The sequence below is a fragment of the Uloborus diversus genome, chromosome 9 (genome assembly GCF_026930045.1).
Source record: "Uloborus diversus isolate 005 chromosome 9, Udiv.v.3.1, whole genome shotgun sequence".
Classification (NCBI taxonomy): Eukaryota; Metazoa; Arthropoda; class Arachnida; order Araneae; family Uloboridae; genus Uloborus; species Uloborus diversus.
Window position 1 is genome coordinate 127,034,170 of NC_072739.1, and position 16,891 is coordinate 127,051,060.

Consider the following 16,891-nt stretch of genomic DNA (forward strand, 5'->3'; position numbering starts at 1 on the left):
TATTCCAAAAATGCTAACATAATTGAAACTAGCGTGCGTTAAGGAACAACAGTATGTTTAAAACAAAATACAAGTAAGTCTAAAGTATGTAAGTCTATCCCAATTCTGTATAATTTAGCAAGCATGAATAGGTATCTTTTTATTGTTGCAATTTATTTAAACCTTAAGAAATTCATTGTTAAAATCTATCCTGCAAAATTTCTTCCAGAAAGTGAGTAGTTGCTGATAGTTTTTTTTTTTTTTGTTTTGGCCTTAGGATTGAATTTCAGATTTTATAGTAGTTTTTTTCTTTTCATATTTGGGAGATAAGAAATAACCCAAAGTTTTAAACTATTTTTCTCATATTCAAAGTAATATAGTTCATTTTTAAAGTTTTTAAGTTATTGTATTTTTTTAAATGCATCTTTCAGGCTTATCAGCTCCTGTTCCGAGGGGGCGGAAAGGGAAGAAAATCAAGAAAGAAACTAAAACAGTTGATCAAATCATTGAAGAATGTGAATGGACAAAAGAAGAAGTCAATAACCCTGATTCTCTACTCAATGATGAAATTTATAAAAGACATTTAAATAGACATTCTAACAAGTAAATATATTAATTAAGAAACATTTTAATTGTTTTGAGGTAAATTTATTTACAAATGTAGTTTTCTGATTGATTTTTCATATTCTTTAAAGGGAAAAGGACTAAAAGCAGGCCATTCATTTCAAAACTTTTCAGGGGTTGAGGGCAAAACATTATTCAGTCGAACATTTTATTGGAAAAAAAAAACAAGGAAAACATAGTAACATGTTTCAAATATCCAGGAGGGAATATTGGCCTTCCTGACTGAAAGTATTACAGATTTTTTTTTCCAGTATTTCAGTACTAAAATTTTATTTAATGTTTTCATTTTTTATGAATATTCATTTTAAGTTTATTGTAATTGGAGGAAAGAATTTCAAAAGAGTTGTACTGTCTCATGAGCCTGAGAAAGAGTTATTTATAGCAGGGTTGGCAAAAACCCAGGTTTTTTTAAAAAAGCCATGGACTCGGGGTTTTTTTAATAAAACCCGAAAAAAACCAACTAAAGCTGGTTTTTTTTTTAAATAAATGTTTTTTTTTTGTCTTTTTTTAGGGAAAATGTGGGGTACTTGTAGCATATTGTAATGTAAGTATATGGACAAAGCGCAAAAATTGTCTTGGGGTAAAAAAAGCTGGAAAACTAGTTAAAATTCAGCGTTTTCTGAAGAAAAGCATGAAAGACGACGAAACCCAAGAATGATGAAGTTTCAGATTTTTTATTTTCCATGATTACCAACAATTAAGGCAAAGTTACTTCTTGAGTGATAAAATCTGTTGTTCGTTTTTTAACGACTACATTTTTTTTTTTTTTTGCATCTTACTTTATTGTATTTTATTTTGTTATGCAAAGCTACTGTAGAACCTCAAGTAGTTTAAATCCTTTATTACTGAATTCCATCTTAATCAAGACATTTCTTTAAATTTTATGTTGCCTGGTTTTCTTTTTCTGTATACAGAGTAACAAATATTAAACTTTTTTGAAAATATTGTACATCCTATTCTGTTTTCTGTCCGACCGTTTGTAAAACCTGTTAATTTCTGAAAAATATACCTCGTTTATTCAAGATTTGTGATGTGTTGGTTTGCAGAAAATAATTCACATGAAAGCCTTTTAAAGTAGTTTCCTCTGGACAATCTACAAATATTGAGAAAATCAGACATGAGAGGACTTAGTCAAGATAATTTGAGTTATTTATTGACCAGTTAAAGAAAAAAGTTAAATATATTTAAAATCTTTGAAGTATTTTTTTTAATGCTGTTAAGATTTAAGCAATACTATTAAAGTTCAAAATTCATTTTTTGTGTCCATTGTCTGTGGTGAAGACCAAATAAAAAAAATAATTGTAAAAGTATTTAAATTTTTTAAAAAACCTCTCAAAAAATTTCAAAAACCCAAAAGTGGGCTAAATAATGTTTTTTTTTAAAATGGGTTTTTTCAACACAACCCTTTGGGTCTAACCCAATTGGGTCCAATCCGGCCAACCCTGGTTTATAGGTATCCCATTATACAATGTCTTCAAAGTTGTAGTGAAGATGAGGTCAACCATTGATAGGTGGTTTGAAGATTTTAAAACTACTTTCTGAACTGATATTATCATATTTTGTCATATAGATTGGTAACTTCAAAAGGTGGTATGTCATGTCTGCCTTATAGGACCCTCTAGAGAAAGAGCAGGACAAAAGCAAACTTTTTATGTGGTTAAAAAGTGAGCAAAAATGAAATAACTAAAGTAATAATGCTATATACATAAATAAAAAGGAGTTGCACCTATTCAGGCGTTGAACCAATTTATGATTTTCTGATATAAAATACACACCTCGAAAAATGGAGGGGGGGGGGGGGAGATTAAATTCTCAAGAGATGGTTATTGAAAATTTTTTTTTCAATTTTTGTTAGATGCGGGGGGAGATTATGAAGAAGTTTGTATTGAAAATATTTTAAATTGGATTAACAATGCATTGATGGGGAGGGGTGGGGGAAGAATCATCTATAATAAATATCATTTTAGCTTTTATGAATCACTGCAGCAAAATTTGCTTTACTTTAAATGCCAAAACTTTCTACTTTTACATTAATGCTTTTGTTTAAGTCGTTTTGTTGATTAAAATTAATTCAGATTTTTAAACAGAGAAGATCCAAGTTTTGATCCATGTAAGGAAGTATAAATCTTTGTGGATGATAAAATATCTAAAGACATTGAACGTTATATATAATCTGTTATGCTTAAGTTTTGTTTGCTCTTGAAATGAAAAGGAATTTTGAAAGTTATGTTTCTACTGAAAAGCTAGCTGACTGAAGATTTCATAAAAGGTGGAATTTTAATGTGTCTTGCACTTATACATAAAAACTACAAATTTTTTGTGGTTTTATTTTAAAAATAATATAATGAGTAACTTGAAATTTAAGAAAGTGTGAATGTCTCTCAAACCATGTTTGGTATTTTAAATTAAATTGACATTTTTCTTTCAGGGTTTTACTTCGTGTTCGTTTATTGTATTATTTAAAACATGAAATTATTGGAGATCTTCATGAGCAAGTAATTTCAGGACTCAATGCCAGGTTTGTGTCTTGATATTTCCTCATAGTGCTAGCTTTTTATTTGTGAAATCACAACTACAAGTTTGCCTTAAAGAATCTTTTTAAAAAGGAAGCTAAGAGTTTTGTTTTATGCAAGTACTGCCCAAATATTTAAATCTTAAATGCAAAGACAAATATGATGACCAGTAACAGGCTTTTGGCCTAACTAGGCTGGTTCTAGTCAATTCATCAGTCCCCAATGAAGATCAATGGCCCTCTTAAGCTATCCACCCCCCTTGCTCATTATGGCCTCTTCGGGTAAACTGCTCCAAGTGCCTACGTCCTACTAAAGTAGTAATTTTTCCTAATTTCCAGGTTAGCCCAATATTTGAATAGTTTAAAACAATGATCCTTCATCCTGCTTTCCGTGCAAAATTTTTTCCCATTAACATCTTTCACTTTGAAAAATTTAAGCAACTGAATCATGTGCTCTCTGACTCTCATTTGCTTTAGGCTTAAACCTTTTATGTCTGGAAATCTGAATGCCCCCTTACAAGTCTAGTAGCTTTTCTTTGAACCCTTTTTCAATAAAGAAATACGTGAATAAGTTGCAGTAATTCCTAATTTACAAGCATACTTCCCACTTACTATTCATCCTGACATCACAGTCAAAGCTTCGGAAAACCAAGAGATGTTTGTGCCCTTCTAATAGGGCTTCATAATAGCTCCTCGCCATTTGCAAACCAAGTGCATTCCCCAAACATCAACAGCTATTCTTTTATGTGGTCCAACTATTGGCGAATTCCATTACGAAGTATTTTTTACACCTCAGGAGGCACCTGGGTTGTCGCAATGTAAAATAGCTCTTGTATTGCAATTTGGTCACGAATGCCCACCCTGAATCTTTAACCATGACTGCACTTGATTCGACAATTTATGACTTTTCTGTGTGAAACCAATGCAACTAGTAGCTTAGGATGATCTGCTCTTGAAATATTCGAGAAAAGCGAAACTTCATATATCGCCCATTTTGACTGCAAGAGGTGCTTCATCCAATCTTGTGTATCCACCAATCAATGCCATGTCGGCCATTTTGACTGTAAAAGGCGCTGAACCCAATCCTGTGTATCTACCAATCAATGGACTTTTGATTGTACGAATGGAAAACAGGGATGGCCTGCAGCGCTCTCTTCGTTGCCATGAATTGCAGTGATTGTCACCTCTTATAAACTTAAGCGAATCAAGTGCAGCCATGCTTTCACATGTCGCATAATCCTGCAGTATGGACACGGAAAATTTTCTGCATCTAAGAAATCTACCAGCTATAGCCGAGTTTGCATCAATGATCTTGGGTGTAAGAGGCCAAGGTCTAACCACTGTGCCACCGTGATGCCAGAAACCTGGAGTGGTTACGAGGTATATAGGGAAATTTTTTTTTAACGACAAAAATTAATTTTAAGTAGAAACATCGTACCGACTCAGCAGACAGTAATTTCAAGGGCAAAGAAGAAATATCATTAAATATAAATTAAAGAGTTTTGTTTTAGTAGGAGCTTTTGCCTGATAGAAATATTGGAAATAAAGTAATTTAAACCAAAGGCCGTAGAAGGATTTCTATGTTAAATCTGTCCTTGCGGCTTTTTTGACTCGCACTTGGGGGATCATTTTGGTTGTCCAATAAAAATAATTTAACCAAATTTTCAGCTCTTTATCTCAAATGACTTTCAAGTTTTTCAAAAAATCCTGTTTTTTAAATTTAAAATTTTTTTCATAGTAAAGTTCAAAATTAATGAATGGTATTTTTTCTTCTTATTCTTAGGAATAAAATACATGAAAAATTACTGTAGTCATGATTTTTAAACAAAAAGCTGATTTTTGGCAATGGAAATAAAATTAAATTTTTTTTCCAATGCTTTTCTGAAAAGTGTCACTCACCAAATTTTGTCAGAAAATGTCTTTTATACTCCTCTACACTCCGGAATTTTTTTTTTTTGAATTTTTTGAAGTGGTGGAACAGTATGAAAAAATTAATAAGTGATTTTTTTTTCATAATTTTGTGCATTTAAACAAATTTAAATATTTTTTATTACCAAAAAAAAAAATATTTGAACTAAGTAAAAAATCATCTGCTGATTAAAAAATCTCATAATTTATCTTACCAGAGAAAAAAACATAAAACCATAAAAAAAACTAACACAGCTCATTAATGAAGTTATTAGAAGTGTAAAAAAAGATTAAAGAGCTTTTAAATAAATATTACTCAATGCTAAATTGTACATTTATTTATGGTTTTCTTTGTTTTTTCTTTAATAAGATGGTATTTTCGAAATTAAATTTTTTTTTCATTTTCTTTTTTAATGAGCAGATGATTTTTTTACTTACTTGGTTCAAATGATTTTTTTTTTTTTGGCTATAAAAATTTAAATTTTTTTAACACAAAGTTATGAAAAAAAATATTACATTTTAATTTTCTCGTAGTATTCCACCACTTCAAAAAGTTTGAAACAATTCCTGAGTGTAGAGGTAGAGGAGTATAAAAAGAATTTTCTAACAAAATATGGTGAGTGACATTTTTCAGAAAAGCATTGAAAAAAAAATATTTAAATTTTATTGCCGTCGACAAAAATCGACTTTTTGTTTAAAAATTATGACTATAAAATTTTTTTTATGTATTTTATTCATAAGAATAAGGAAAAAAATTACCATTCATTAATTTTGAATTTTACTGTGAAAAAAAAAACTAAATCGAAAAACTTTTTTTTTTTTTTGAAAAACTCAAATGTGGTTTCAGATAAAGAGCTGAAAATTTGGCTAAATTATTTCTATTTGACACCAAAATGATCCTCCAAGTGCGAGTCGAAAAAAACGCAAGGGCAGATTTAACATAGAAACCTGACTACGGCCTTTCAAGCTTTCTTTTGTGCTGTCCAAAAATTAAGTTTCTATAGTTGGGGCAAACCTAACCTGGCAGTGTTGTAATGCTATGATTAGCATCTGCATAGTCTTCACAAGGCTGCCAAGTGAGGTTTGCCCCTGCTATAAGGATGATTTAAAAGAGCTCAATCAACTTGACTTAATTATCTAGATCTTCGTCCACCAGACAATACTTTCAGAGCACCTGTGCCATCAGATCAGATGAATGGCAAAGGCCATATCGTCACCTCAGAGCAACAGTAAGATATCTAGTCCCAGAAATGGAAACTTAGTTTAATACACATAAACCCCTTTTAGGACCACTAAGGCCTACAATATTTAAAACCTTGATTTGAATACTGGAATATTGGCAAAGATGTTGCTCCTTTCGAAGAAATAAATTCTCTGAGATGTCTAAAATCAAAGCAAGTTACATTTTCATTTTTTCATGGTACTTTGAAAAAAAAAAGGTCAAAACAAACAGGGTTGGAGAATTAAGATCCGAAGTAGTAGTTGATGGAGGTGATTGTGATGTTAGGGATGTTAAAGCGAAACTCAATCTGAAGGAGTTAGGATTTATTGAAGAAAGAAAATGACTATTTTGTTTCACTTTGAACTTTTTAAAAATATCTGAAATCAGAATGATTTTTTAAAGTACTGTTTCAAATGTGTTGAGTGAAAATCCATGTCATTTAAAAGCTAAAACATGGCTTAAGGGTTGTTAGTAACACATTTGACAGAGGAGCAAAACTAGCCAGACTTCAATTCCTCTTTGACCGAAGACAAAAAACAAAGGCATAAATATTACAAGTTGCACCTGAATGTGGGCATTTTTTCAGAATTTTTTTAGCACAACCATATCAAGCCATGACCACCACCTTAATTTGTAATTTTGAAGAGTAATTATGTATGGTTTAAAAATAAAATTAGCAAAGTACATTTAAACTTTTATTCTCATTTTCTCTCTTTTACTTTGCTTCTTTCTCTTAACTCCTTATTCCTTCATTTTAAATCAGAAAATTGTTGCATTAACTTTTAAGAGTAAAGTGTTACTGTGTAACATATTAACTACTTTTTTAACTTGTTTTATGCAGTTTCTCCTAAAATCAAATGGCTTTTTTTTTTTTAAATTGCAGTGATATACCACTATTTGTTCCTCCTGCTGATGGGGAACCTCCAACACCATGGTGGGATCAAGAGCTAGATAAAAGCCTTCTGCTTGGCATCTATAAACATGGTAAGTATTTGTAAAGAATTGAAACCTATGATGATGATTATAAGTTCAAACATTTTTATTTGTTGGTTGAAATGAGTTTTATCTTTTTTTTTTTTCATTTTAAAATTTTAGTTGGATACTGAAGCTTTTTGAAATGTATATATAGTTCTATGAGCTGCCCTATATAGCGAGCTCTATTGATGCTCAGTTTTCTAAAGCACTGTTTTCCCCCCTATCTACTTAATGTTAAAAACTCTGTAGGAGAGACCATCAAAACCTCTTACAGTGACCGGTAGATGGGAAAATTCGGGACCAATAGATGAAGGAATTATCGGTTGGAGAAAAATAAAAGAGAGATAATGAAAGAAAAGTAAGAGAACATTTATTTTGCACACTCATCACTTGCTTCTAAAAGTGGAGAAGGAAGGGGCAAAATCTATTCTTCTGTGGGTTTCAAGCCGATTCTTTTGGTGTTTTTATGGGGCTAAAAGCTTAACTAAATACAAAAGTCATTTCAGAAAACTAAGAAACTGATGCAGGCTCCGAATTAGTTTTTAAATGGGGAAAGAATGTAAGTGTCATGATGCGCGCGATTAATTTTGCAAAGTTATTCGAAAACCAAAAAGATAACTATTTTAGGCCGTGGAAGTGGAAGCATCGCAGCCGCGCATAACCACAGATCAACGACTGCCTTGAATGCCAAAGAACAAATTTAAAAGACTTACCCAGGGGTTGTGTGTTTGTAGACGATAGTAAGGACAAAATTCATTACCATACGTTCTTTATTCTATGTTAACTTCTAAGCAGACACGAAGACAGGCATTAGGCATGGTGATCACCAGAACATTTCTCACTTAGTAAAAAAAAACACGAATGCGAAGAATACAGACTTAAGAGTTCAAAAAAAAGGCGGAGCTGGCGTTTGCTAAGTTCGTTAAAGATCAAAAAAAAAAACAGAGTTCACACGGAGGGTGGTGAAATACTCGAATTGAAATGGACGGAGGACGGACAGTTCAATATGAAGATGGTGGGGTGTAATTCAGGGATGGCTCATGTTTAAATATGTCCGTTGCAGGCCAATGTACGTTGAGACAAAAATGGCGATGGCTGTAATCTCCATGGTGACAATGTTGAGATCGTCACCCACTTAAAAATGAATCGGGGTAATTGCGGATCCATGTCGTCACCTCATGCTATGTTGATCATCGAAAGGGTAGTTACTTAAGGGAACGATTCAGGTGCACTCTGCGTGCCGCCATCGGACGCCATCATACAAACGGGTGATGGATCTTCTATGCTCTCATCTTCGGCTGCGACGAAGTATAACGGTCTTGATTATTATGATTTAAAACATATATAACAAAAATAAAACTTTCACCTCATCTTGAGGTCATTAACCATATCGCGGAGAGCAACGGCCGTCCCCTGACGCCGCGCACTGATGCTCCTTCATCGCCATCGTTGGACAAAAGCGGAGCAACGAGATGCACGTCCGGTTGCACTGGAAGCAGCAAGCAGAGTGAAGTGGGGTGGAAAAATGAATCGGCAAATGAGCAATCAGATCCGGGTACGCGGCGATGCGCGGGAACCAATGAGTGCGTTTGGCGCCCAAACAACGAAGGGAAGGGGACGCTACGCCATTTTAATGGCCGACAAGAAGATGCAAAAAATCGGATTGACGCATGAAAAATTGTCGAAAAGCTAAACGATGGGAAAAGTGAATAAGTCACATATTTGATATCCTAAAGTGCGCGAAATTTAACGGGGAACGCGGGGGAAAACGTGGAATGCACAGGAAAATAAAAAAACAACCAAATGGGGGAAGAAAACGATCAAAATGACCGAAAACATGGGAAAAATGTAAATGGATAAAAAATGTGATATGCATTATCACAGTAAGAAATATGTTTTATGTTACAAATTTAAAAGAAAATTATAGTTTCTCAATTTAAATATATTCTTATCATATTGTTCTTAGTAAGCTGAAAATAAATTATTTGTAATGTTGTTATTATTCAAAAACTACCTCTGAGAGCAACCAACCCTCATTAATGACCACTTTTTTTTTATGATTGCTTCGGAGAAGTTTCACTGTAATTGCTTATATTCTGAATACTCATAAAGCCAAGTTAATTGAGAATGATTAATTAGTTTTCCATCTTCTGTTTCCATGCTTATCCGTGACGATTAATTACAATTAAAATAAAAATCTTTGGAGAAATGTGACTTAATACATTATTCACAAAAGTTTCATCCCCCCTCCTCACATTTTGCTGAAGAAATTAGGGACCAATTTATATATAAGTGGAATTTATAACTCAAGTATGTTAATTCTCAGCTTGGCAATAAACAATGAACATGGGTTGATTCACAACTAGTGACTTTACTTGAATGTGCTATGTGCTTTATATTTCCCCATTGTGTTTGTATCTCTTTCAAACTCTGGTCCCAGCCAAATTCTGGTCAAGTTTCGTAAAAAAATATGTTTTGATACAACTCCTCAAGTTCTTAATTTTAATGCTGCTGAAATGTTGATAAAAATAAAGATTATTTTAGAAAATAACTGAGGATAAACAAAATGGAAGAATTTTGAAAGTAACACTTCATTTTTCTGTCATTGTTCTAATTATTAATTATTTTTTCCTTTTAAATTTTGAATTTCAGAACTTGAAAAGTTATTAACACTTATTCAAACTAAAACATTCTTGCTTGAGGTAACATAAGCTTCAATTACCAGGTTTAAAAAGACATTTATGAAATGCTTTAAAGTGCTTTACTATAGTTTTTGATGATTAAGGATCCTTAAAAGTAATTCATATGAGGATGTGAGAAGCAAGGGGATGTAAGTGGACGTTTTCAAGTTTTGAGTGAAACACGTTTAAAGATTGGCTCCTAGGTAGACTTTCATTGGAAAGTTTTTCTAAATCATGCTGTATAGCAACATCTACCAGGGCTACTAGTACTACCTCTTGCCCCAAAACAGTGGAGAGCTTCACCTACCATTTGTATTGGTTATCTCCAAATTTTTAATTTTGCCACTTTTTAATTTTGCCACTTGCATCCCTTTGCTTCTCACTGCCACATGTGTTCTTTAAAAGTTTAATATAGGTGCTTAATTTTTTTTACATTTGATGATATTAATAAAGTCTGACTCTCAGGAAATGACGCTTGGTCATAGCTTATTTCAGAAGCAACCATTTTCATGAAAATTGAAGAGCAGAGTGTCAAAAGTAGGGTTGCAATAAAAAATGCAAAGCATGTCATTTTTACTCTTTCAATAACCAAAGGAGTTCAGCTACGTAAACATTTGGACTATAAAACATTCCATAATGAAAATATATTCTGAGTACATTTTTAAAATTCAACTCGTTCTAAAACTCTCAAGTAATAATTATGAAAATTACATATGTTACTCTTTAAACAACAACAAACTTCAATTATCAAACGATAAATTGAAAACTAAATTCTCTCACTCAGGGTATATATTTAATTGAAATAAATTGACAGACATTAAACTTCAAATGGTTCACGACTCTGTCATCTCAGTTTTAGTAGCCTATTTGTTAACGGTGTGAAAGTTTTCTTTGTTATCTTTGACTGTTTTAACATTTTTTTTTCCTCTGAAGTATTTGCCAAAATGTCAAACCCATTTTAAGGAACACTGACCTGTTTCTGAAATAATTGACAGGTGCCACCTTTTCACATTTGGACTATACCAAGCTGTGTGTCATTTTTTCTTACATTATTCCAGATTAATATACTAGATACTCCTACAAAATACTAGACAAATATATTGCAATCTTGATGATCACTGACTTCATGTAGAACTGGTTACAACTCAGGACTTGATTATTTCTCACTGGCATTCGTTGACAATTCACCCCTGTACTAAGAGTCTTTTGCTGTTGGAAATATATGTATTTTTAAACTGTAATTGCAACAAGCTATGTTTATAGAAATGGAAAAGTAGAGTGTTCAAAATCCTTCACCAGTTTTCTTAAGTATATGAATAGCATGATGATAATAATATTGTTTTATAAATAAAATATGTTTTTTAATTGAAGGTTTTGAACGCTACAATCTTATGCGACAAGATCCAACCCTTTGTTTCCTATCCCGTTGTGGACCTCCAGATGGTGCAGCATTGCTAGCAGAGCTAAATAATGTGTATGTATACCTAACTTTCCTTTTTTTTTTGCACTCTAATAACTCGTCTTATATCTGGGATTTGTTTTTCGATGTACAAATATCCTCTAAGTTCAAAAACAACCTTGGTTTTAGTTTATCATGTGAAGTTTTTAAGCTACACGGGTCTTGAAGCAACCAGTTCACAAAATGTTAGAAATTTTTTAAAAATGTAGAGCAAAAGAAATTTTTTTTTAGGTAAGCAACAGTTACGTACATTGCGTACACAATTAATAAATAAATAAGGGATAATAATAAAGCTTTTCACAAATAAAACTAATATTTCGGGAAACATTTTATTTCAGTTTAAAAAGGTTTATACCAGGTACTAGGAGAACAGTATCTACTGTGGCAACTGCTCACATTCACATAAGGTGTCAAGGAGAAAGCCTAACCTGGTAAAAGAAAATTAACTACAGGTTTGAAAAGGGCATGCCTAGTTTACTTTAAAACAACTCAAAACTCTTAACTTGTCAGAATTTTTTAAAAAATTTGTTTCCCTGTATAATATTTAATTAACTTTTATTTTAAATTACAAATACAACACAGTCCTATTCACAAAAATAAAGCCAAAATTTCTATTCATAATGTTATTCCAATCTTATTATTTTTGCTCATTTTTTTAAGGATTGTCTGACCTTGTATATTCAATATATATATATATATATATATAATTATTTTCTTAAAGAATTACCAATGAAGATGAAATGGAAGATCCTTCAGTACAAAAGGATAAAGACGATGAAATGGAGCCATTATCTCCCAACAGCGAAAATGAACCTCCGAAGCACATGCTTCCTAGCAGTTACAACATGATGCAACATGGTACTAAAATCTTTTTCTTATTGTACATTTCTATATTTTTTTCTTAATAAAGAATCAGACCCCTCTGTTCGACCCTTTATGCATTTCATCATTGTCATCTTAAATTCTTGCCTATTTGACTTTCATTTCATGTAGTTAAGCATCCACACTGAACATTTTCACCTTTCTTTTAAATTCAATCAATTTGTGATTTCCTAATTTTAAGGGAGAGTAATGTATTGAAAAAAAACTGGACTTTTAATTTTTTCTCTCTCAAATCTATGAACCTATTTTGACAAACTGTGTGTGATAAATATTTTAAGATCCGGAAAAACTAATTAAATTTCTTTTTTTTAGCGTTCGAGATGGGAATGATCCACTTTCCTTCAGTAACGGATGTCAACACCAGAGTAAGAAGATTAGTAACAGCATTTCAGAGGAATAACAAAAAGCTTGAAATCAGGAACGCTCAAAAGGCTCGTGTTAGTATTTATTCATTTCAGTTTAATCTTGTCTGCGTCATCAAATCGTTGTACAAGAGATAATATTCTGCCTGCCAACTTTTATGAGATGAAACAAATGGCAGTAAGAACGTGGAGGTCTCATTCTTATGCAGCAAGATCAGTCGGACATAGACCTTTTTGAGCAATCAACAAATTGCTTGTTATTCTCACTTGACGAAAGATGATGTTGCTCTGCTTTTTCAGATTGCCATGATGACGAGAACAAATTTAACTTGTTGCTTTAATATTTACTAGCAGTACCTGCACAGCGATGCCCGTGCTAAAAATTTAATGGATGTCCATTAAATAAAAAAAATTGACGCTCTCTCCCCTCTGATGTGAAATTATCATGTTTCTTTGTATAAAATGCATACACACCTTTTCAAAAAAAAAAAAAAAACCATTAAAGTTTCTTTGGAATATAAAACTTTTCGTCAAATCATTAAATTAGATTTACAAAATTGCTTTAAAACTCTTATTTAGCGAGTGAAGCAGTTTTTGCTGCCATTTAAAGTATTTCGCCAATTAAACAAAAAAAGACATCAAATAATATCTTTTAAGTGTAAAAATAATTCCGCAACTCTATTGTTTATCGCCAAACTGACCCAGCAATCACGTTATCATAATCCATAAGCCTTAATGAAAAAAAAAAAAAACATTCTGTGGAACATTCAAAAATTATCGTCAGAAAAAAATAAACCCTTCAGATGTTTTACCAATTAATACAGATTCAATCATCTAAAATAAACACATTTATTTAGACTAACAAGTATATACAACCACCCTAAAATCAGTTAAATAATATTTCACCAACAACATTAACCTTTGGCTAATTAGGCTTTAGTTAAAAACCAATTGAAAAAAAACTTATTTATCTCACCTAACCCTCTCACACTATATCAAGGCCCTGTGAAACATAAACTATCAACAATCTTTTACCAGCTATGAAAACTTATCTTGACCAAGTTGAAATTTATACAAAAAACATCCTTATGGAACTGTTACTTAAATTACCAAGCACCCCTAACTAATACAACATGGCTGATACAAACTTAAAGATCCAAAAGCCAAGATGCATCAAACATGCAATCTTAAATACACGTTTCAGTGCATGTGTTTTATCCTGATTGGTCAGCAGAAATGCCCCCCATTCATCCAATAAGGAAAACGCTAACAGAGCGCCCCCAAGTGGCAACTAGTGCAAGCTTCTATTGCATTGATAGTTTTGCTAAGGGTTGTGTCAAACAAGAGATGCCAAACAATATGCACAGTAAGTACAGAAACTTCATTTAAACGTATTTCATTCAGTAAATATTAAATGCTTCAGTATAAAGTGTCAAGTAAGTAATGAGAAAATAATAATAAAGGGTATCACACGATACCAGAACCCAGCCCTTTTTCGAGTGAAGCGGATGTTTTTTCTTTCGAAATGACTGTTTTGCCAAACAAACAAAAAAGTATAAAATCACATTAACCGTAACTTTCAAATCTTTATATGTTAAGAGCTGTGCTGCCCGGTTTTGCCTGGTTAAGTTTGAAAATAAAAATTGTTTCAAGTGACACATATTAAACAATCAGACTTAAATAAAAGAAAAAAAGAACATGCCAAATTACCCTTCCAAACAATGATGACAGGTATTAAAACACTTTTAAGAAATTAAAATGCAAAAGATGGATTTTAAAAGCGTAACCATGGAAACACGAAATAAAATAAGTTTAAGAAATCAGATGCAAAATAAGTTCAAAAAGCGTAACCATGGAAATGCGAAAATAAAATGGTTGACAACATGAATCAAAATGACATTTTTCAAACTTTATTTAAAAACGCTTGTAACATTTTTTCCTTTGAAGATGGAAGCTAAGTTTTTCGACCATATGTCGAGAAAGATCGGGAGTAAAGAATGTTGCTTTTTCCAATGGCGTCAAAAAGAAAACTTTAACAATTCCTTCACTTTTAATTGATAGATTTAATGAAGAAAGTAGTGCCTAAATTTCAGCTAAGAATAAAAAGGTTCGAACTAAAAACATAAATTACTCCCACCGTAATTAAGTTTGCACATTGAAACAAATTGTTTATAACGCGGAATATTGTACCCTTTTCAAGGATATATAATATTAATATCAGGGGTGATTGTGTTCCGGTATTTTACCGAATTTCCGGTATTTTCGGACGTATTTCCGGTATTTTTATGTCTGAAAATACCGGAATTATGTTTTTTTTTGTTATGCTTTTATCTCCCTACCTCCGCAATCTTTTAAAAATTATATAATACTCATTAAATATACCTGCAAGAGCCTTAAGATGGACACCTATCCCTTAAGATGGACAAATGTCAAGATAATTTTGTATAACACCAGCTCAAAAGTAACTTTGTAACCCATTAAAATTTTAATCAAATGTACACACACTATTTTGACTCTGACTATTGAACTATTTAATACTATGGCATAAGTGCACTTAAGTAATAGGGGCCAAATATTTCCCCCCCCCCCCTCGTTCTCGCTTTGAAACTTTCAGGTATTTTTTGATGAACTCACAATCACCCCTGTAATATGTGCAAGTAATTTTTCACTCCCATATTCGGGAATTTATGTGAAATTTGGGCCTAAATTGGAATAAAGAAGAACTATTTATCAGATTTTTTTTGAATTATAGCCTATGTCACTCAGTAAGGCAGCAACTTTCATATAGTGAAGGAATTTTTCAAATAGGTGCAGGGGTTCCAGAGATTACCTCGAACATATAAACACACAAAAATCTGCCCTCTCTTTATAATATTAATATAGATTAAGGGGGTATTCTAGTCTAGATGCTTGATTTTAAGGTGATTTTGCGGGGTAATACAAAAAAAAAAAAAAATATTTTCACTATCCATTTTTATCAGATTTTTATTAATACTTTTAAAGTATAAAAATGCATACTAGTTGAAAAACAATTCAAAATTGTATTTGGAGGAGTCTGGCAAAGTGGGGACTCTAAAAAAAAGGAGGGTCGCCTGGTTGACTTGATTCCAATCTTCCAGGTGATCCAAAACGTGAAGTTAAGGTTAATTCTTACTAAACAAGGATGCAGAATTGTCTGCACATAGCTGATTTGAAGAAAAAAATTTTTCACAAAATGGCGTCTTTTTTTTTAAAAAAATTCATTTTTTGGCTTCTTTTTGAACTTTATATATTTTTAAAAGCAATAAATATCTAAAATTACGAAAATCCCTATGTGGAAACAGTTTTGATAGTATTAAGAAAGTCTGTATCAAATTTCAAGTAAATCAGTGCAGTAGAACTGGACATATCTTGTCAACCGTATCGAAAAAAATAGTTTCGAGAAAAACAAGTTTCAAGTTTGCAGTCTCATTTCAGTCAAAGGGTTTATTTTAACAAAATTAACTATTTCCTGAAATAATTTGAATTTCCATAAATCATCTTAGAAACTTATTCTTAAAGGTCTAAAATTTGAGAATATAAAGGAAAACAAGCTGATGTGTGCATCACATGACTTCCTTTTATACCAATTTAAAGTTATTTCTCCATTATTGGCAATTTTAATGTGATTCAATAGTTAACTCTTTAAATATCACCAGCAATGGCCAAATGGAACCAGATTTATAAAAAAATTGCCAAATTTGTCGCCAAGTTGGCGAAAAACTTGCGAACCAAAAGCTTGGCGATATATTGCCAAGTGTTTCCATAAATTATATCACCCCTTGAGTTTGCGTTGAAATTAACATTTATTTCCCCCCAAAAAGGTGTAAAAGACCCCTTTTGGAACATTCAAATGCAACCAAAAAGGGAGGTGCACAACTAGACCCCACTAGAAGTCTACGAACCAAATTTCAACTTTCTAGGACTACATACGCACATACATACATACGTATGAATCAATAGTTTACTCTCTAAATATCATCAACAGTTTCCAAATTGAAACAGATTTAAAATTTTAAAAAAAAAATCGCCAAATTTGTCGCCAAGTTGGCGACAAAACTTGGCAACCAAGAGACTGGCAATATATCGCCAAATTATAACACCACTTGAGTTTACATTGAAATGAACAATGATTTCCCTCCAAAAAAGGGACAAAAAATCCCTTTAGAAACACCCGAATGCAACCAAAAGGGGAGGTGCACAACTAAGACCCCACTAGGAGTCTATGTACCAAGTTTCAACTTTCTAGGACATACCGTTCTTCAGTTA

At 32.2% G+C, this 16,891-nt stretch overlaps 1 protein-coding gene across 1 annotated transcript in view; it reads left to right on the forward strand.

Moving 5' to 3' along the window:
- LOC129230479 (chromodomain-helicase-DNA-binding protein 7-like) overlaps positions 1–16,891 on the forward strand; it is a 171,608-nt gene that overhangs the window by 102,690 nt on the left and 52,027 nt on the right. Inside the window, 6 exon segments of the mRNA XM_054864881.1 lie at positions 411–582; positions 3,032–3,121; positions 7,129–7,229; positions 11,273–11,375; positions 12,082–12,218; positions 12,555–12,679. Coding sequence (XP_054720856.1) covers positions 411–582; positions 3,032–3,121; positions 7,129–7,229; positions 11,273–11,375; positions 12,082–12,218; positions 12,555–12,679 — 728 coding nt within the window.